Below are 22,400 nucleotides of genomic sequence, written 5' to 3' on the forward strand. Positions count from 1 at the left end.
AAAAACAAAACCCTGTCCTCAAACATGTACATCAAAAGTTATGGGCAAAGACAGAAAACATCCACATCAAATGTAATATTTTTCTTCATAAAATAACATGGAAAAACAACCACTTTTTGTGCAGTGTTAATATATCATCCTTACAAACCACTAAAAGTAAATGTACATTACTGTGTTGTACATTGGCTGGTCATCTAGGTTTGTACCTGTAGACTTTCCATCACCATGAAGAAAAACAGCGCACAATACAGTAATTGAGTACATTGAGACATCAAGTGGTTTGTGATGATGTGATGTGATGATGTGGCTCAGTTGGTAGAGCATGGCACTTGAAATGCTAGGGTTGTGGGTTTGATTCCCACGGGGGACCAGTACGAAAAATAATGAACACGTATGCACTCACTACTGTAAGTTGCTCTGGATAAGAGTGTCTAGTAAAAGGAATGAATAGACCATTTCAGTTAACACATAGACATAAGTTGCATTTGCAAAGTATTTCAAGAAATTGGAAAACAAGCTTTTTTATATTCAACAAGTATTACCAGATGAACTGTTTGTGCAGATAAATGTCATACTCAAGTTAAAAATGCTGGTAAACACTCAAATACAAATACATTTCGTTTTTTCAAATATCACAAAAGTGATACTTTACTAGTCCTGAATTAGCGGACCGATATAGACCCCAAACTACTTCCCTCGGCTATGCTAGTAGCGGTGGGGTAATGGTGTGGGGAATGTTTTCCTGGCACACATTAGGTACCTTGAAACAAATTGAGCAACGTTTGAACCCATTCCAGGGCGCCCGGTACTTCACAGAGAAAAGAGAATGGCTCCGGAGGGGATGGCCGTATTTTTACGGACTCCTGACCAATTGTACTGTTTTGTGGGGGTTTTAAACTTTTGTATGTAAACTTCTGACCCATTGGAATTGTGATACAGTGAATTATAAGTGAAATAATCTGTCTGTAAACAACTGTTGGGAAAATTACTTGTGTCATGCGCAAAGTAGATGTCCTAACCTCATATATATCCTCATTATTTTAATTTTATTCTCTTACTATTTTCCTTTAGTTTATTTAACACATTTTCCTATTTACTTTTTTGAAACTCTGCATTGTTGGTAAAGGGCTTGTAAGTAAGCATTTCACGGTAAGGTCTACATCTGTTGTATTCGGCGCATTTGACAAATACATTTGTTTGACATCTTGAATCCATGCCCACAAAGAATTCCGGATGTTCTGAAGGCAAAGGGGGGTCCGACTCGGTACTAGATGGGTGTACCTAAAACACTGTCCACTGAGTGTAATATCTTTTGAATGAGTTATCGATATTTGCCATGGTTTGAAACGTGGGCTTTTATTTTGAAGGTTTTAATTATTACTATACGAAAGTGATGTCATTATTTGTGCTCCTGGTAGTAGGTGAGCACGAATGATTTATGTCATCGGTGCGCACCCAAACAAGCCAGTCCAACATGGCGTCGTTGTCTTCACCTCTACGCATTTGCCGGGGGATCCTGAAGGAGATACGAGCGATTAAAGGACCGAAATACAAACAATCTTTGACATACAATTATGTTTTAGATCAATTCCGTAAAAACCAGGTAAGTCATGTTGATGAGTAAATTAGGTTAGCTAGCTACAACTTTAATGGAACCACGACATCTATCCACCATGGTAACGTAAGCGAATGTGGCTAATTTAGCTAGTTTGCGTGGTTAAAAATGTGTTAGCGACCCCAGCCACAATTTAGCCATCCTGGAACGGGTTGTCTTCAAGAATAAGCCGCATTGGTGGCTTTCTTATGGGACTAATTTGCTAAATTACAGTGATAAGCTAACGTTATCCAATGGCAGCACCAGGTTAGTATCATTGACCCTAACGTTACTTGTAGTTGTCTAACCAAGCCAAGGTGACCGTCGCGAGTTTGTGTGTCTAACGTTAACATTAGTGCTACTTTTCCTCCTATGCACTATTATTAGGCCTAGATATTGCAGGACTACCGGCATGATGATGATGATGATGATGATAATAATAAATAACCATTGTCAATGTTCATTTGCTGCAGCAGTGCAGAAATGTACAGTGATTCTCAACAGCAGACGCTTGGAGCTCTGGGGTCCCTGAAAAGGCAGGATAACAACTAGGTAACAAATTGAAAATAACAGCAGGCCACAATATTTCACATTTAAATAAAGGTTACAGACACACACATTGACCAACAAGTTATTTTGTTGACATTGACGTATGTCCCCCATTACCAGTAAAACATAATCAAAACCTATTTATTTCACTTACTTGTTGTTCATTTGTTCAGTTGTTTCATTCTCACCCAGAATTTCTATGGAACGCGTGTCAAAAAATGATACGTCAAATAGCACTATTTGACCAATCAGGTTGACTGCACGTCACATTACACTATCAGTCGTATTTCATATGTCACAACGATTCATCGATGCATATGCAATGATGCTGGTTAAAGTTCTCACACACCTACATTGCTGGTCATAAAAAAAGCTAGCTAGCTCATGGATGCAAACAATGTTCTTCCCCAAAAACATAGCAAAACGACATCTGTTTCAGTAGCTATATAGTTAGCTAGCTAACTATATAGCTAGGTGTCATCTAAAATAACCGTCATTTATAAGACAGTTCTTATTTGATTAATGGTGGTTGGACCCATCTATGTGAAGCTAGCCACGATAAGGATGGAGCCACAATAGTGGACTTTGCGGTTAGCCTTCAAAATTAAAGTATGGCATATTTCTACTATTTGTATTAATTTGCATCACTGTGAATGACATACTTTTATTTTGAAGGCAAACCGCTAATTCCACTATTGTGCCTAATCCTTATTGTGGCTAGCTTCACAACACAACCCAGCGGTCGAGCCTCACTAGCCAGATGAAGTAAGCTGGCTGCTTATAACGTTAGCTTTGGGCAACAGTTAAGTAGCTGGCTAGCAATTTATTTTCATGAACTGAAGTTCAATTTCAATAGGTGAACAACAAGTGGCAACTTAGCTAATACTTACAAGGATTCCTAAATCATTGCTAAGAATAATGAAAATGACTGCAGTTTCTACTGGTCATTGATTTCAGGCTGGTTGTATTGGTGCTAGCTAGGTACCCCAGAAGTTGCGGTCGAACAAATTATGCTTTATTACCAACGCGGTATTGTAAACACATCGTTCGTGGCCAGTGTTTGCTTGTTTGCAGACTTTTCTGTACAGCTTTGACAGTGCTACTGTATCTTTTTTGACACGCAAAGACCCAAACGGCGTTCCACAGTATGTATGTTGTGAAGCTAATAGCAGTGATGCTATTAATATGTAACTCCAGTAGGGCAAAATCTGGAAAAATAGCGCACTTGGTTGTGTGTACCGGTGCTCGACCAGTCGGCGAAAGCCAACATTACCCACGACAGAGAACGGTTGATAGTCAAGGGTAATGAATTCCATTATCTTGGCTTTAATGGATTTCGCCTTCGAGTTGTCTCGCTGAAATTTTCTTACTCTTTCAAATGACTGCTCGACTTGCTCGATACACACAGCAGACATTGTGGGCTAGTTTAGGAATGCCTGTTGCATTTATAGCGCAAAATTTTACGTGGCGTCATTATGTCATGTACCTTCGTTATATAGGTATGCACGTCAGCTTTGACATCGGTTTTGCACATTGGTGTTAAAATAAATCGACCAATATCTAGTTTTTGTTAATATCGTCTGATTCCGATATGTTCACCGATATATCGTGCATCCCTAATTGAATTGAATATCTGTTTGACAGGCATTGTCATATTGTGAGTGTCATTGAATATGGTCTGATGTTGGGGGGTGTTGGTGGATTTTTTTGCAACAGTGGGCCTGGGGAAGAAGATTAGATTGGCTAGCTATACCAATCATAGCATTCCTTTCTTCTTGGCAAATGTGTTACCAACCATTCAAACAACATCAACTTAACAAATGTAGGCTTCATTCAAACATTGGCCAAGAATACGAGGCAAAATGGTAAGGCCATAGCCCAACCATGAGATGGGACACGATCCTCTCTTCATGCAGTAGGCTATATATTCACCCTGACCCCACTGACTACATCCTCTTTAGTTAGTAGATGTGATGTAGTATACAACGTAAAGTTAGCCATTTTTTTTCCCAATAAATGTTATTTCTCATGCTTTGTGAACAACAGGTCCTTCTCCAACAATGCAGAGAGAAAGATGATTTAAAAAAAAAAAAAAAAGTTAATGACATTTTGACACGAGGAATAAATACACTGTGAATAAAAATAATAACATGGCTATATACAGGAAGTAGTACCGTGAGTCGATGTGCAGGAGTAATAGGTAATTGAGGTAGCTTGCATATAGGTAGGGGTAAAGTGACTAAGCAATATGATGGGTAATAGACAGTAGCATCAGCTATGTGGAGAGTATGAAAGTCTGTGTGCGGCATCAGTGTGCGTGTGTGTTGGGATGTAAGTGTGTGTGGGTAGAGTCCAGTGTGTGCATCGTCGGTGCAAAGAAGGGTCAATGCAGGTAGTCCGGGTAGCCATTTGATGAGCTATTTAGCAGTGATAGGTTTGGATTTCTGAACTTTAAATGTTATTAATCATTAGTTGTAGTAGAGACCGGAGGGTTGCCATAGCCGAGGGGCTACACCAGAGGTTAATGGTTATCTGTAGGAGGAAAGTATATAGTGGGTGCAATTAAGCTTGGAATGTACTGAGTGTAGGGAAAGCGATCACATGGTAGGCATTGATAAGGGGAGAAAGCCATGGATTAGTGATGAAGGGGGTTGAGGTCAGGTCACGTTACGGGAGAAAGAAAAGTTTCTGGCCCATATCACTTAGTTTCCTGCCTAGCAATAAAGATGCAATGTTTGTTCAGTTGTGTAGGAGGAGACTAGGAGGAAGGGTTAAATATCAGTGCTTGTGTATACAATGTCTTTGTCTAATGCAGCTGTATTGATACTCTGGGAAGAATAAACTTGGTTTGAGCTTTCATAGTGTCCGTAGGTTCTAATTCTCAGAGTTAAAACTCTAACAGCAGTCTTATGGCTTGGCGGTAGAAGCTGTTCAGGATCCTGTTGATTCCAGACTCTGTTATCATATAGTCTGTATATTTTTGAAGTATTCAAAAATATACAGTGTCCAACATCTGCTCCCCGGGCGCCGATGACATCGATTAAGGCAGCCTCACGCACCTCTCTGATTCAGTGGTTGGGTTAAATGCGGGAGACATTTCAGTTGAATGAATTCATTTGTGCAACTGACTAGGTATCCCCTTTCCTTTAGAAAGTCTACACCTCCTTGAACTTTTTTCACATTTTACTGCCTTAAAATTCAATCTAACAATGGATTAAATATTTTTTTTCTACAGATCTAAAAACCTACTCCTCATTTTCAAATTGAAAGAATGAAAAAAATATAAGTTGGACAAGTCACCAACCCCTGAGTTAATACTTGGTGAAATCACCTTGGGCAGCTGTGAATCATTTGGAATAATATTCTACCAACTCCTCGGGTTACATGCACTCAGTTGCTAGTTTATTAGGTACACTACCCTGTTCAAGGAAATGGTTAGCTCCTAGAGACAGTGAGTCACGTGGCCATGGGTTGCTATATAAAGCAAGCAGACAGGCATCAAGGCATTCATTTTAATGTTGGATTGATTGAACGTTAGAATTGGCAAAACGAGTGACCTAAGCGACTTTGAGCATGGTATAATCGTCGGTGCTAAGCACACCGGTTCCAGTATCTCAGAAGCGACCGGCCTCCTGGGCTTTTCACGCATGACAGTGTCTAGGGTTTACTGAGAATGGAGTGACAAACATCCAGTCAGCGGGCAGTCCTGTGGGCGAAAACAGCTCATTGATGAGAGGTTGAAGGAAAATGTCAAGAATTGTGCAAGCTAACATGTGGGCCACAAACAGGGAAATAACGGCACAGTACAAAGTGTGCAGAACGGCATTTCTGAACTCAACAGATCTACACAACCTACTACTCATTTTCATGGATGGGCTATTGCAGCAGACGACCACACCGGGTTCCACTCCTATCAGCTTAAAACAAGAAGAAGCGGCTCCAGTGGACACGCGATCACCAACACTGGACAATTGAGCAGTGGTAAAACATTGCCTGGTCCGACTAATCCCGCTTCCTGTTGCGTCATGAGTCAAACCATCTCTATTTTCAAGTATTGTGGTGGCAGCATCATGTTATGGGTATGCTTGTCACCGGCAGGGATTGGGAAGTTTGTTCGGATCAAAAGACATATGAAAGGAGCACAGCCCAGGCAAAAAGCTACAGAAAAACCCACTTCAGTCTTCTGAAAACCTAACCCTGGAGTGGAGTTTTATTTTTTTAGTGGGACAAATAAACATTTTAATGCAAAAGACACACCAGAATGGCTTTCAAAAGTGGTTGATTGTTCCTGAATGGTCTAGTCTCAGTCCTGACTTGTCTCAGATTAGATTTTTTTATTAATTTGTTTTAACCAGATTTAAGATTTTAAATATTGCTGTCCATCAATGATTCACAACCAAATTTACTGGGCTTGAGAAATGTTGATTTAAAAACTATGGCTATGCAGTATTTTTACCTTAAGAGTTGTGCAAAGTTAGTAGAATCTTAATGAAAGTTATTCAAAGCTGTAATGGTTGCCAATGATGCTTCCACCAAGATCCCGCTAAGCGGGATCAAATTCGACAACATCGGCGTGCGCCAAATACAAAATTGTAATATTAAACATTCATGAAAATACAAGTGTCATGATTCTTTAGCTTAGAATCTTGGTAATCTAACTGCGTTGTCAGATTTCAAAAAGGCTTTACGGCGAAAGCAGAAAGCATAGAATTCGATTGTCTGAGGACAACGCCTCACATTAGCATATTTTCCAAACCAGCACAGGCGTCACGAAATAGCAAATAGCGATAAAATAAATCACTTACTTTTGAAGATCTTCCTCTGTTTGCAATCCCAAGGGTCCCAGCTACACAATGAATGGTCGTTTTGTTCGATAAAGTCCTTCTTTATATCCCCAAAACGCTGTTTAGTTGGCGCCATTGATTTCAATAATCCAGTCCTTCAACATGCATACAAAGGATTCCAAAAAGTTACCAGCAAAGTTTGTCCAAACGAGTCAAACGATGTTCTTTATTAATCCTCAGGTTGTCTAATATCTAAATAAATGATAATATTTCAGACGGAGATTACTATTTTCAATGGCAAAGGAAAAGAACAAAGAGCGCACCCACGTTCACGTGTGCAAAAAGACTACTTTTGCCCTGGCGCTCAACTTGGAAAGACTACAAATACTTCTTAATTAAAAAAAATTAAATAACAAGTCTAAAACCTTGTATAAAGACTGACATCTACTGGAAGCCATAGGAACTGCAATCTGGGAGGTGGAAATTAGATCTTTCAATAGCATTGCATTGGAAGTCATTCGGAGCTCCAAAAACTAAATTTTCCGGATCGATTTTCCTCAGATTTTTGCCTGCTATATCAGTTCTGTTATACTCGCAGACATTATTAGTTTTCTATCCAATTCTACCAATTATATGCATATCCTAGCTTCTGGGCCTGAGTAACATGCAGTTTACTTTGGGCACTTCAGACAGGCGGAAATTCAGGAAACTAGCCTTACTCGCAGAGAGGTTAACTCTGGGGTGTGAAGACACACAATCAAGACATCTTGTATTTGTTTATTAATTTGGAAAATGTTCTATAACTTTCTTTCACTTTGAAATTGTGCAGTACTGTAGGGGGAAAAAATCTAATGTAATCCCTTTTTAGATTTTATTTTAAGGCAGCAAAATGTGAAGACAAGGGGGTGTTACTTTCACTAGGCACTTTATATTTCTTTAGTAAATGTATCATATCTATTTGCAAGTGTAATTGCTGCATAAATTCACCTTCAAGATGGTGACGTTAGTCCTATGTTGGTGTCATTGTTATGCATGCTTTTTTATCTTAATTCTGCCCATTTTGTTAGATCACTGGGGAGAGATATTGTCGTGCTCAGGAGGAGGCCCTCCATGCTTCGCACAGCTACCTCTGTCTGCTCACCTCCACCCGGCAACACCTGGCTCTCTACGACATGTACCATGGGAAAGGGCAGCGTGACACAGAGGAGATGGCAGGAATTGTGGGGCTCAGGCTGCCCACCCAGCCTGGAGGGAAGGGCTGGGAGAAGTGAGAGAAGGGATGGGAGAAGACTCTCGTACAACACCAGAGGGTTGTAATCATCACGCTGGACCTAATGCTATTTTGCTCTTTTACAAAACAGAGGAAGAGATGAGGCTGTGACGAACAAGGACTGTGAATTGTGATTATACAAGGGAGGATCAAAGCTATTAGAAATATGAGATTCCCAGCGTTCCCTACCACTCCTCACTTTCTATGTCTGTGTCAAGACAATAGCTGTAATTAAAATCTTTTGTAAATACAATGGGACAAATTTAGCCAATTAAAGTATTAATCATTTTTATCGGGTCAGCATGACATCACACTTTTTTCTTGCAATCCGTATGCTGCTAGTGCCTGTTAATAATCTGCTAATAAAACATAACCAATTAAGTAATGATATCCCTTTTGACCTCAATTCAGTAAGGTTTCCTTGTAGCAATGTATGATGTTCAGGTAAAGCACTCATACTCGGCAGATAAAACCGATGATAACTCAGTCATTTGTATATTTTAAAGGACATCGGGCAATTAAAATTCCTGGTTAATTAAAAGATTAAACATTACAAAGAGGGTATGATAAATCAGATGGATGGATCATTGCGTGGCCTTTGGTATTTTAAATGTTTTGTTCTTCACTACCTTTTGGCCAGTGGTTTAAACAGTGTGAAGACCAGCCAACAGTGAAATAAAGAAAAGGTCTTAGATAAGGCTAGGGCATGCAACATAGATAAGAGAAGTATAACAACATGCTTTATTTTGTCTCGTGGGCGTTTTATAAGAGGAGTATTACCAGCAGATAGGAGTTGTATTGCTTTGTACTGGCAGATTAATTTGTTTCATTGTGTCCATGGCAACTGGCATTTCAACCAACGCCACTACATTTTTCTCTGCAGTCTTTTGCTATATATTGTTTTATACGAGTAACATGTATTGCCTTCTGGGAACTGTTTTTTTTTTCGTTCTTTGCCCTTTGCTATGTTTTCATCCTGGATTATCGTTCAAAAAGAAAGCCTCGTCATTAACTCTGCCCCTATTGGACTATTCATGCTCTTCTATTCATCCCCTTTTCTTAGTTGTAGCTGTGTAACTCTCCCCATTCCATTTGTTACACGGTGACTAAGATTGTCTTCTGTGTGGGTTTAAATAGATTGACCCTAGAGCTACGCAGAACACTGTGACACATAGGGACAATAAATATGCTTGCACATGCGCGGCAGCACCCACCGTCCACATGCATGCAGTGGGAATGTAATGCATAGTGGCACACCAACAGATAGCGTCAAATTATATTCTTATAAAGTCGCAAAATAACACGCGTCTCTACACCCCACTCCTCCATGCATACCAAGACATGGAATTACTTTGACACACAGCTGGCGAGAAGCACAAGCGTGTCACTGCTATGTGTATGTTTTGAGGTGGTATGTGAAAAGCGAATGACAGGTTCTCATTTCAATCACGATTCTATATTACTACATACAGTAGGCTACACCGCTGCATTACGTTTTCAGTGTATGAATGTTTAATGCAAGTATAACCTTACGCAGTGGAGATCTAAATACAAATTAAATAAACTAGATCATGTTACCGCCTGCAATAATGTGCATTATAATCGGTGGGAATCATTAATGTTAAGTGAATGAAAAGTTGGCTAGATATTAAGTGGAAATGTTTTTTTTAAAGGAGTGGAGGCGGGGAAGGGAGGGCGGAGACAGTTGTTTATATTCGTGTGGCTGTAATTCGTCAACTCGTCTAGTGAGCTAGAAGCAAGATTCACTATTTCAACCTAGTTGCACTACTAGGTAACAATATTATATAAATACGTGAATAGATATAGCTTCTGATTTGATTTGTCCAATAAGGCCGAGGATCAAGGAAAGGAGTGTACAACATATTTTAAGTGAATCTCCTTATGTGATTTTAAAAGTTGGACATAAATAAGAAGGTAGGCTCGATTATGAAATAAGAACAAGTTATTTCACAAAGGAAACACAGGCGGCAACATAACATAGTATAAAGGGACAACGCGCGCAGCAGAGTGGTGACCAGGTCAGAGCGCGATGTTTGGAATGATAAAGAATTCAATTTTCGGGAACACCGAAGAAACGGACTACAAATTGCTCAGCAGCGAGACCAAGGTAGGATACACCTTGACCTGTCAGTTTCAACTTTAGTGTGTGTGTCTGTCAGTCAAGCATTGCATCACTTGATCGCGCGCGCCACTGTACACCTCCGTCTTGTTTGGTGCATAAAACAACTGGTCATTACAGACAGATCTCTTCAGTATCTCGCAAATATTTTTTTATTCTAAAACATTTTTAATTAGTTACTTTGGTTGGAGTGAAACTAGCCTATTGGCCCCAGCCTACCATGATCTCAAGAAAGATCTATTTTGATTATCCGTAGGCCTGTGTATTATGCATTTTAAGGGTTCTGTAATGCCAATACCTTTAAAGTGTTTGACCCTTTGAAACCAACCATTATTAATTACACCTTACCTCCTGGCACCTGTGAGTTCGCAGTAGAGGGTGGAGGCAGATCTCTGTGTGTGTTCCCTATGACCTCAGTAGTGGCACCACTGTGTATACTGCTACACTGACCATACAGGTGACACTGACAGTCACATCTACAGACATTGGCCTGACAAAAAGACTGATCATGAATCTGGAACTACTTCAATCTATAACATGCAACCAGATGACCAAAAAGACTGAGGAATAGGAAAAAGACACTGTATCAATAGGCACATGAGTGGCCATTAAATAGGCAGTAGACAGGCTATTGGCAGATTTGAAGTCAGTCAGTGCTAATTCTGTTACCTTCACGAGAGACTAAATGATCACACTGAAATCTCACACAGACACACGATCAGAGGAAATTGAGTCTGACATCATACACTCTTAATTAAAACTGAATACAGATGAACTGTCTCCACACACACACACACACACACACACACACACACACACACACACACACACACACACACACACACACACACACACACACACACACACACACACACACACACACACACACACACAGAGAGAGCTTGGTGGGCCCTCTCATATTACAAATGGCTTAGAAATGGAAGGAGATCCTTAGTAGTTACATCCATTTTTGGACTTATAAATTAATGATATGTACACATTGATTCTTGAAGAACATAAAATAAATGCCTCATGAGCTTGGTTCAACTGTCATATCCTCAACTGTCATACCCCATCACCCCAATGTTTGTAAACAACATAAATGTAAACAAACACTGTATAGCCTCAAAACATGGTTTAAACTATCATTTGATGTCATGGATGGTCAGTCCTTGTGTCCTTTGTCTGTCTGTGCATTTGAGAGCGGTTACATTTCTCCAGCCCCATCCCTTAGCTTTTTACCAATACAGAGGCGGGTGCTATTCTTTTTATTTTCATGTTTTTTTCATCTTCACAGTATTGATATTACGCAATGTTTTAATTCCTCTGAAATGATCTTACTTGGCACCATGCATTGTTTAGTAATGACAAGACATTTGATTAGATGGACAAGTTGACAGCACAATATGCTTATTATATAATGACAGCACATTGTCTGTTTCTTAATACTCAAGACAGGCTCATACTCCAAGCCAACTGAATGGTTATAGTGGCCATAGTTGTCATGTAAGATTGAAATGTCAACTTCTCTGTGTGAGAGGTTTACAAACTTCACATGACATTGTGTGGTGACATTCAAACCAATTAAAACCATTTGTTTAAAAGTTAGAAAAAGAAAGAGAGCAGGTTGAATATGAAATGAATTGCTAATATTAGCACGTCCACAATAATTATGGCCCATGTCTACCCAGCTGAGACACAGAGTAATTATATACGAAGGTTGCAGGATTCCAGCTAAGCACACACGCTAATTGCACCTTTAGACTGAACTCAGGAACAGAATGTTCAATTATTGCTGTTGGAACATGTCACCTACATGTATTGTTAACGTTGGTCACAGTGACATATACCGTGGGCTCCAAAGGATTGGGACAGTGAATTTTGTTGTTGTTTTGGCTCTGTACTCCAGCACTTTTTGATCATTATTATTGTAAATAAGAATAGAATGTTTGTAAATACTTTACTTTTTAATACTTTAATACACATATAAGTGAATCTGTCCCAATTCTTTTGGTCCCCTAAAATTGGGGGACTATGTACAAAAAGTGCTGTATGTAAATGGTTCACCCAATATGGATGAAAATACCCTCAAGCAGACTATTTGCACTTTAACCTCATAGTCAGTGTATCATTTCAAATCCAAAGTGCTGGAGTACAGAGCCAAAATAACAAAAAATGTGGAACAACACAATGGGAATGGGCCAGTTGACACCAGTGACACATCATAGCATAATTGCAGTGAAGTAAGAAAACGTGCTAAAGATATGGCATTACTGTCATCCCATCTTGACTGTAGTTATTTCTTATGAGCCTTACATTTACATTTATTCCACAGTCTCAAGGATGGGTTGCAGCCACAACGCCTTCATCAATATGAACACCAAACACTAGTCAGATGCACTATGAACGAGTTCTCGACATCCCAATTAGACCAGCTGGAGTCAATTATTAGTCTAGACAATTCTGCTAAAATAAACCTTTTAGCTACAAATCTTTTAGCTATTCAGCAACACAGTTCAATCCCTGTATCAATCAATACAATGAATCACACATCAATATTGTTGCTAGGGCCAAGACGATACCAGTATAGCGATACTCGGTAGTGTCGCGGCAAGGAAACAAAACACGAAGCAGATTTAAGTTCTTTAGGAAAACAACGCTAATATTGGAAACAAACATCATTATGTTGTCATCCAGTCCTACTTTTAAATAGTGTTTTCAGTGCATAATGTAGTATTTACATTATATGTCTAGTCATGTAGCAGGCATTCGTATTCAGCGTGAGGGATTTAAAACAAGGGATAACTTAGTGGAATGGGTCTGAACAAAAAAAATTGGTGCTTTCAAAAATGTGGCCTACATTGAGGTCCCTTTCAGTGGAACAGATTTACTCAAGACTGGTTATGGAATGAGTGATTATTGTGAAACGTAACGTTCCTCTGTTATTTAATGGTTGATATTTCGCAGCATAAGCCTTCCTCTTAGGACAAGTACATCATAACATGTATAAGAACAGGCAGCAAGTCAGTGAGTGTGTGTACACACTGCATTAACCCCACTCTGCCATGTGTGTGTGTGTGCGGCGCCTATGGTTTGGTCTTATGTAAGAACAGGCATCTCTGTCCCATTATTCTCTTTAGGCTTCATTTAACACTGCGGGGCCCTGAGAGCAGAGCAGGAAAGAACTGGAATCAAATTAGCGTAATATTTTTGATCTAGATCCTTTTCTGGGGGCATTTGGCTGTCCTCTGTTCGTTTCCACTCCAAGTGTTTCACCGGCATCAGTGAGCACAGATTCTGCCCATTGCATATCGGCAATCACAGCACCCCCAGCCCCACCCCCCCTCTAACCCCCAAGTAGTGTGTGGTGTCCTTCCCTCTGAACAGTTTGTCAACATGTGTGTCATTGGTGAATCACGTTTTGCCTCCCGCTCTCTTCCCCAGGAGGGGATCAGCTACGAGGTGCGGAGGTACGATGGTGCAAAGTATGCCTCAGTGAGCTCAGAGGGGCGGACCTTTGACCAGGTGACGGGGGAGCTAGTGAGGAAGCTTCTCGTGTACATTGGGGGAAGCAACGACCAAGGTGAGCCAATCAGAGAGCAGGGCTTGTCCTGTCAGTCAATGGACTTCATATGTGGACACATCTTTAATGAGCCCTAAGCTCAGAAAGATCTAGGGGCTCGACTCAATCCATATTGCTGAAGTTCAGTGCTATAGCGCGATTGAAATTTGAAGGGAATTTCTGATTGAGCCGACATATGCAGCGCTTACCGTGAATGTGGAAACATTGCCTTTAAATTTTTAATTAACCGCTGTAGCGCAGGTCTTAAGCGCTACGGATTGAATTGAGCCACCGATGTAATATGCATATCTGAAAGTATTGCATTGATGTAAGCAAGTAATATGGTGAAAACTCTTCCTAGTCTACCAGAGGATTTGATAGTGTTATTACCATGTTACTGGCACCTATTCAGTACTTTCAGATCTTCAAGGGTGACTGAAGAAGTATCTACTCTGTTTGATGCTAGAGGTCAGTTTGAAACTGGGCCAAAGAGGATGCAATGAACTCGATGCACACATAATAAGACTGTTGCAATAAGTTGTCTGCTATCCCCTCTATCTGTCCTCTGTTTCTTTGTTTTCCAAGGGGAGGCAATGGGGACGACAGCACCGGTTATCATCACAGTGTATCCCAGGGACGATGGTGTGATGTCACGCCGTTTGGTGGTTAGCCTCAGGATTCCCACCAACTACCAAGTCAGTCCCCCTGTGCCCATCGACAGTGCCATCAGAATCGAGGATCGACCCGGCATGACTGTCTACTCACTGTGGGTGTCTCCATGCAGTCTTCACCTCACGTTGTTCTTTAATTCTTTACGATAAAAAAATTATTTAATATTCATATTCAATGATTTGATCACATATCCTCTTTATCTCTCCTTTCCTATCCACCTACCCTTTCTTTTCACAGGCAGTTTGGAGGCTTCGCAGGGGAGACTGAGTACCGAGCAGAGGCCTCTCGCCTAACCAAAACTCTTGGTGAGACTGCCCCCTTTCAGCGGAAACAGTACTTCTGCTGCACCTACGATCCGCCAATGAAACCCTACGGCCGACGCAACGAGGTGTGGTTCCTACAGGAGGAGCCATAAGGGAAGCATTAAGACCGACTCTTAATAATAATCTATAGTCACTTCCTCTCCTTCGTCTTCACTGATCACTCCACATCTTGATCTTCATCCCCAAAAAATAGGATATGTGAAAATAATATGGCAACTCAACAGGGGATTTGTTTTCAAATCAGTACAAATGAAGGAGAGGTGATGCAAAGAAGAGTTTTAGACTATTGAAAGGTCATAAAGGGAAGGGATGGGCAGCGGGCTACATAGTTACTGGCCCAAAGTAATAGTACGGTACCATTATCAGTAACTGGATAGTAAGTAGTCTAGGGGTAGAAGCCACTAACCACAAAGTACCGCTGTGTGTTATAGGTGGTACATCATTAACTCAAGTTCTTATTTTGTACACCCAGGGGTTGACACTCCCCTTAAAACATGCTTCATAGTGCTTGAAAGAAAAGCACATTAAATCAGGCTGTACACATTCAGCAGTCTAATTAAATGTTGCTTCACTTCACACACCATAAAAACAAAAAAATGACAGTTAAGTATTCAATAAGTAATTAAATTAAGTTTTAAAAAGCACAATTCCTTTTCCCAAGGGAGGGAATTGGAAATAAACTAGGAATTGAGCCATAAAGTAGTGATAGTCAAATGTTTTCCTTAGTATGAATTAGTTGGTGGGGAGGGTATGAAGGAGAAATGTATTAGTCATTCCTTAAGTGTTATCATTTGAGATGTCTTATCCTTCTGTGATGATGACATGAAAACTTTAAGACAGCAGTTGTGTGTAGTGAATGTTTTGGTGTGCTTGTATTTGGAGTCTTTGAATTGTAATGTTACTTATTATGATTCTTGAAACTGTATTTTGAAATACCTCTGTATAGTGTGTGATTTTCTGTGAAAATATGGAGTGACGATATCGTCAGGATTTGATAGCGTTTTATATCATAATATGTTATTCAAGGTATTACTAATACGATTTTTTTGTGCAATACTGACATTTCCTTTTTTTTTGTTCTATACAAACAAAAGAATGCTTAAAATACTGGTACACCACTGTTTTAGATAAGTTTTACATAAACATTTATTTATTATTAGATTTTGAATCAATATGAAGAACTCAAAATAAGGAATATGGTTTACAAACAAGATATTTCAGACATTTGATTAATTTAAGCAGATAATTAAAACCAACCAAACCTCTAACCTAAAACTAGTACAAAATGTCCTCTCTATGCACTCTGAGAAAAGAGCAATTATATGGTCTGTTAGACACTACAACTCAGTTTAAATCAGGAATAAATTAGTGGTTTTCACAGGTTAATTCGTCATAACTGCAAGAAAGCACTGTGTAGCGGGCTAGCGGCTAAATAAATACATGGCCTACTAACCCCACACTTGTGTAATTGCACAGAGTAGGGTTTTGCTTTCAGCCGGGCTTTGCATTCATCAATACAATATACAGGGTTCGACTAGGACATGGGTTATTCATGTGACCAGTTATCATCTCTAGGTTCAACAAGTTATTTGTGAAATCTAGGAACATTGCACATTACCAATAATCTCACATATGTAGCGGTACATGTCAGTACTCCATCCAATTGCCATATTCAAAACAACATGCACTTCCTTCAATAAAAAGCCAGAAATAATCTAGAAAGGTATGGTGTACATTGAGAGCACTGGGAACTTCAGCTTTCATTCAAGGCTCTCTGGAACAAACTTAAACCACGCACCAACACAATGGAAACATTTACTGTGAACGTGAATGTAAAAATACTTTACAATACTAGTAGGAATAGAAATTGTCGTTTTGTTAATAAGCATCATAATTTTAATCAAAAATTGTTATAAAATGTATTTTGGTAATAAAACCTCTGGATTTAAAAAAATGCTGTAAATATTTAATGCCTATACATTCCTCATACTGCCCATTACATGTACTTCAACTCAACAGGGCAGTTAGATACCCTTTCCTAAGTACAGGACAGTTCCACATTCTAACAGACTGAAGGAGAGCCGACCATGATAACTGAAAAGATTGAATACTTATCTGTTACGTGAATAACCATTTAACTTGGCAATTGACAAAATTAAATAAACTGAGGGGGTGAAATAAAGCTTTACTCATGATTAAAAGGAAACATTCATCATTTGAAAATGTCCCAATATTGTTGTGCCTCAAAATTACTTGTGTGAATTGCCAGAAAAATAATCTTGCCTTTTTGTCAATGTAGTACTTTATACTTTCCTTTCCAGTCTAATAATTATCATCCCCTTAATAATTTGCTGTTGCATTTATTAGTGGATGATGGTTATTGAGCTTTAGTTGTTCTTCTCTGGATAGCCTGGGTAAGGAGCAGGAGGGGCAGAAGGTGCATAGGGAGGAGGCTGTTCCTATGTGGGAATAAACAGCAATAGAATATCTTAAAAATACTGAAATAAAAACATCAACACAGCATAAAGTGCATGCACTGAATGGACATGGAGAGAATAACAGGTCCCTTACCATGGGCATGTAGACATTGTGGGGGTTGTTGGGGTTGAAATAGGCGCTGCCTGCTGCCTCTGCTGCCTTGGCATTACCTGAGGATCAGGGAGAGACAGAGAAATGAGGGGAGAATAATGCACATGTACAGTAACTGATACAGAAGCACATGCTACTGTAACTGTAGAGTAGGAGAGACAATGGAGCACACTTAGCACAGTATATTGCAGCAGGATACTCGTGACAAGACCTTTTCCAAACAGAATTATGCACACTTCCAACTCTATTTCAATTCTCCAAAACCCACAAATAGACACACAACTGACATGTAAATGAGGAGTACTGAGTTTAGGCCAACTGGGTTGTTTCATGGGGTAAGGGAGACTAGGGGTGAGAGGTATTTTCTTTGTTTCTCCTTTTTAATATGATGTGTACCGGTTACGACATCAGCACTCCTTTCTCAGTGCCATGCGTCATGTGCTTCATATTGAGGCAGACTGATGGGATCAGACAGATGCAGCGATGCAGACATACAGAGAGAGACAGACAGGGAGACAAACCTGCAGGGGGAGCAGCCCAGTTTTGGGGGGGCCCAGGATAGGGGGGAGGTGGGGCCATGTAGGCAGGGGTAGATGGGTACATTCCTGCAACACAAGAGAGAATACCTAAAATACTCATAACAGCCTTGGGGACACATCTTTACTTGAAGTAGTTAGAAATATTGACACCAATCAATAAAATTCATACACTCATAACAATGGAGGCATTATCCAAAATATTTCCGTATTTAATCTGCTAGCATCACAGCATTTTATTGTCAATTATTATGACCCAAACAGTTTTATAGTGATGATAAAGTTCTTTAATAACAAACCTGCGGCTGCCATAGGGTAGGGATAGCCCATGTTGCCTGGGGGAGCCTGGTAGAAACCATTCTGCTGGGGTGGGGGTTCATACGGGTAGTTCTGAGGAACAGGTGGTGGGCCGTAGCCATTCATCACTCCAGGAGAGGGATAGCCAAAGGAGGCACCTCCGTTTTGAGCAGGAGGGGCACGAGATGCTAAAACAAAGTTAAGGGTAAATCCTAAAATACAGACTGGACTAAAAGAGTAACATGTATAACAAATATAAACTTTGACAGTATTACTAGGAAATGCTTTAGTGACGTACATGTTTAATGAATTACTTAATTGTACGATATAAACTGAGTAAAGCAGATACTGTATGTTGAATGACAAATAGGCTCTGTACTGACAAACATGGCAGTCATGAAATTACTTACCATTTGTTGCCAGTTTGAAGAGGTGCTGACCTAACTCGATGGCTCCCCCACTGGAAAAAGACATCTTGAAGCTAGCCTGGCCTTCCCAGCCTCCTGAAACCAAAGAAAGTAGTGTCAAAACATTGAACAATGCACGTCTGATATTGAATTATAATCAGTGCTTTGGAGGAGATGTCACACTTCAATTTCTACAACTGCTGCTAAAAACTTTGACACATAGACATTGTAAAGTAAAATGAGATTGTGGTTTACAGACTGATGTCAGCCTCGGAAAATATCTGGCCTTGGCAAATCACCCTTGCGTCATTGATTTACTTCTGCATGTATTCCTAGGACACATGAGGCCATACCTGGGACTGGAGGCCATAAACACTTTGCATGCTCTACAGTTATTTCCTCATGTTGGTGTTGAATGCTACGGGAGGACAACAAACTACTGCCTACCCCCAGCCTCAGCAGACACTGTGCCCCTGATGTAATTGGCGGCGAAGACTGGCTGCTCGATGCTGCAGCCCTTCATCAGGTAGTACGGGAACATCACAGACCCCAGGCTGTCCTTGGCATTACTGGCCACAAACACCAACTGAAACGAGGACAAACAGAGAGAAAGAGGGCAATGAGATGGGACGCAGAGCAATGGTAGTCTTCCAGTTTGTGATACTTGTCGTTTGATGCGACGCAGACAGGATGGCATGAGTAGTGAAACAGAAGAGTCGTATGTCCTTGTGAGTTTTTATTAGTATTTTAGAAAAACTTTTTACCCCTTTTTCTCAATATCCAATTGGTGGTTAAAGTCTTGTCCCATCGCTGCAACTATCCTACGGACTCAGGAGGGGCGAAGGTCGAGAGCCATGCATCCTCAAACACAACCATGCCAAGCAACACTGCTTCTTGACACACTGCTCACTTAACCCGGAAGCAAGCCCAACCAATGTGTCGGAGGAAACACCATCCAGCAGGCGACTGGCCCGCCACAAGGAGTCACTAGAGCGCAATGGGACAAGGGCATGCCGGCCAAACCCTCCCTAACAACGCTAGGCCAACTGTGCGCCGCCTCATGGGTCTCCAGGTCATGGCCGGCTGCATCACAGCCTGGGATTGAACCGGGTCTGTAGTGACGCCTCTAGCACTGCGATGCAATGCCTTAGACCGCTGCACCACTCGGGAGGCCCCATTTTGAGTTTTGATGTTGAGTCTTTTCCCAACAAAGTGATGTTAGGATATACAAGTTAGCCCATAAAAGCTTTTGTGCCGAATACATTACATTGTTACGTGTCAAGCTTATGGGCATGTGGCAGCAGTGTGTAGGAGGGAGATTCCTAAGTGTGAGAAGGGCATGAAACAAAGGAATATGTAGCATTGGGGGTGCCCATTAGGGGTGCCCATGGGACTGGAGATCAGAAATGTCCGGTGTGAGAGAGGCAGGTTGAGGTTTCCAGGGTTAGAGTAGTGCAGAAGTTGTCGTATGCTGAGGCACTGAAGAAAGTAGAGGAAGATGGGTCAAGGGGGAGGGATCCTAAGAGGAGTGGCGTGAGTAGTAGATCTGTACCAGTATAGAGGGATAGGCTAAAAAGTGATATGTTTCAGTAAGATTGGATTTTTAGCAATGGTTATCCACTATATTGCAGGGATGGAACGTAAGTCGCAGAAAATTGAAGTTGTGGTGGCAGCTGCAGAGATGTATTTGGGTGTGTGAGACTTGACGTCAGAAGAGTTACAGGGTGTGTTAAGTGGTGGTTTCCCATTTTTTCAGGCTGTTGACCTGAGGTAGGACTAAATAGATTTAAATAGTGGAGCAGGGTGGTGGGTTTTTAGTGAGTGTAGGGTTAGATGGTAGGGTATTTGTAGATTTTTTTTGTATCTATTTTTTTTTAAGCAAAGGGAGTTATACTCCAGTCTAGTAGGTGACGGTAATGCAACATTTATTGGATGCCAACCGCTATTAAACCTCATAGAAGAAAAAGGATTGTCTTCCAACAGGCACATAGGACCAGCATGGTCAGATAATAAACATACCCTGTATGGAGTGAGGTAAACAGTCCCCTTCTTAGTCCCCCTCAGCAGGTCTGTCTTGCTGGTGACATCACTGAAGGACAGCTCCACATTCTTGCATTCCCTCAACACACTAGTGGAGGATACAGTGAATTTACAGACAAATAGGTATAGTATGTATGATAGGTCCTCCATAGGACAAATACTGTCGTAGAATCGTAGCAGAACCGAGTGTCAATGGACATAGGGTGATTCTGTATGGTCTACATTATTTCACATAGGCCTACCATTGGCATTTCACATACTGGTTGGTTGGTTGGTTAAATCTGATACTTCCAGAATGTGTCAAATCGAACTATTATGAAAAGTTTTTTTATTCGTAAATTTCGTAAGTTCCTGTTACTTGATCAACTTCCTAAAACTCAGTCACAACGTTTACTTTAGACTCAGGTGGTAGTAGAGGCGGGCGGGCTCGCTCTCTTTGTTGACTTTGCTGTCAGTCTACCTCCCTAGAAAGCAAACTTATTTAGCTAGCTTACTTGTATATCTAGTTTTACTAAAGTAATAAAATATATCTAGCTAACGTTAGCTTTAATACGTTTCAAAGGCGTAATGATGACTGGCTGACTTGGTACTTAGGTAGCTTTTCCTGCCAGCAAGGCCAACAACAACGACGTTGCTGACTGATAGCTAGCTAACAGTTAGCTAGCTAAAAATAATTAAACTAGATAACGACTTTAGCGCTACAAAATAGCGCTTGCGGAATGAAAAAAGAAACCCAAGTAGCTAACTGACATTGGCTAGATTAACACCATCTACGGAAGCTAGCTAGCTAACATTACCATAACAGCTAACGTTAACTTGCGAGTTAGGTAACTAAGCTACCTTTAGAAAGTGAGCTTCGTGGCGATTAATGATTCACTAACCTCTCGTCGTTGTTTATCAAAACTCCTCCGTTTTGAGAATGATTTCGATTTAAAGCCATGTTCAGATAGTCTAATGTACTCTTCGTCAGGTACAGCTACACACTGGAAATGAGAGGAATGCCCCAAAAACCTCAGTGTTACGTCACAGGATCAGCTGTTTTATGTACTGTGACTGCAATGTTCTGTTTGCCAACATTGTTTTCCATATTGTCAACAAGCCTTTGAATTGAGATTGTCATATAATTCTGGTGTGTTGAGGTTAGGTGGGATATTTGAGATTGGTTTGGATGAAATAATACAGCATTGTGGTTGTGAAGAGAGCTGAGTAGGCCTAAGGAGTGTAAATGCTTTTCATATATGATTAATTATTGCTTAAATATCATCCATTATTTTATGTTTTTATAGAATGTGCTTCGAGTTTGCCTCTCAGTCATAGTCCAATACTAGAACATCTAATGGGTGGCTATATATTCCAAATTGGATTATATAATTCTGCTTGTACAACCAACACATGTAATGGAAAAGCTAGTAGGCCAATTGTGTAATCTGTTTATGACTCATTAGTCATGGCTTATGTATGGTCCAAAAAAAAGGATGGAATACAGGAAAAAAAACGAAATGTGAATACATTTTCTCATCACTTAGTTTAACTATGTGTATATCATGTCCATTCCACTTTTAACTGACATGAGGCATGTCTCTTCTCAGTGGGACATCTTTTAGTTTAGCTGCAATTATGTGGATCACATGAATTTA

General features: G+C 40.3%; 3 protein-coding genes across 3 annotated transcripts; 2 read left to right on the top strand and 1 right to left on the bottom strand.

Moving 5' to 3' along the window:
• The first annotated feature begins 1,267 nt into the window (after positions 1 to 1,267).
• Positions 1,268 to 8,587, top strand: LOC106607127 (protein FMC1 homolog). The gene is made up of 2 exons (XM_014203743.1): positions 1,268 to 1,603; positions 7,995 to 8,587. The coding sequence occupies exons 1-2, from the start codon at positions 1,439 to 1,441 to the stop codon at positions 8,196 to 8,198; spliced, it is 369 nt and encodes a 122-aa protein (XP_014059218.1). The 5' UTR covers positions 1,268 to 1,438; the 3' UTR covers positions 8,199 to 8,587.
• A 289-nt stretch (positions 8,588 to 8,876) lies between these two features.
• On the top strand, positions 8,877 to 16,068 carry LOC106607126 (heme-binding protein 1). Its single transcript, XM_014203742.2, has 4 exons — positions 8,877 to 10,325; positions 13,782 to 13,920; positions 14,485 to 14,665; positions 14,809 to 16,068. Exons 1-4 carry the CDS (start codon positions 10,248 to 10,250, stop codon positions 14,984 to 14,986), a joined length of 576 nt encoding a protein of 191 aa, XP_014059217.1. The 5' UTR covers positions 8,877 to 10,247; the 3' UTR covers positions 14,987 to 16,068.
• LOC106607125 (WW domain-binding protein 2) lies at positions 16,023 to 21,944 on the bottom strand. The gene is made up of 8 exons (XM_014203741.2): positions 21,645 to 21,944; positions 20,743 to 20,851; positions 19,171 to 19,309; positions 18,727 to 18,819; positions 18,319 to 18,504; positions 18,005 to 18,088; positions 17,466 to 17,542; positions 16,023 to 17,353 (listed from the first exon to the last, which is right to left on the bottom strand). Exons 1-8 carry the CDS (start codon positions 21,701 to 21,703, stop codon positions 17,282 to 17,284), a joined length of 819 nt encoding a protein of 272 aa, XP_014059216.1. The 5' UTR covers positions 21,704 to 21,944; the 3' UTR covers positions 16,023 to 17,281.
• Positions 21,945 to 22,400: the final 456 nt, after the last annotated feature.

The sequence above is a fragment of the Salmo salar genome, chromosome ssa06, assembly GCF_905237065.1.
Source record: "Salmo salar chromosome ssa06, Ssal_v3.1, whole genome shotgun sequence".
Lineage (NCBI taxonomy): Eukaryota > Metazoa > Chordata > Actinopteri > Salmoniformes > Salmonidae > Salmo > Salmo salar.

What these genes read in the sequence shown, in the direction of transcription:
- LOC106607126 (XM_014203742.2), top strand. Translation starts at nt 10,248, where the DNA reads ATGTTTGGAATGATAAAGAATTCAATTTTCGGGAACACCGAAGAAACG. An exon ending in TGGGGGAAGCAACGACCAAG is followed by an intron (nt 13,921 to 14,484) that starts GTGAGCCAATCA and finishes TTGTTTTCCAAG; the next exon opens with GGGAGGCAATGGGGACGACA. An exon ending in GGCATGACTGTCTACTCACT is followed by an intron (nt 14,666 to 14,808) that starts GTGGGTGTCTCC and finishes TTCTTTTCACAG; the next exon opens with GCAGTTTGGAGGCTTCGCAG.
- LOC106607127 (XM_014203743.1), top strand. Translation starts at nt 1,439, where the DNA reads ATGTCATCGGTGCGCACCCAAACAAGCCAGTCCAACATGGCGTCGTTG. An exon ending in ATCAATTCCGTAAAAACCAG is followed by an intron (nt 1,604 to 7,994) that starts GTAAGTCATGTT and finishes CCATTTTGTTAG; the next exon opens with ATCACTGGGGAGAGATATTG.
- LOC106607125 (XM_014203741.2), bottom strand. Translation starts at nt 21,703, where the DNA reads ATGGCTTTAAATCGAAATCATTCTCAAAACGGAGGAGTTTTGATAAAC. An exon ending in TTGATAAACAACGACGAGAG is followed by an intron (nt 20,852 to 21,644) that starts GTTAGTGAATCA and finishes ATCCTCCACTAG; the next exon opens with TGTGTTGAGGGAATGCAAGA. An exon ending in TTTACCTCACTCCATACAGG is followed by an intron (nt 19,310 to 20,742) that starts GTATGTTTATTA and finishes TCCTCGTTTCAG; the next exon opens with TTGGTGTTTGTGGCCAGTAA.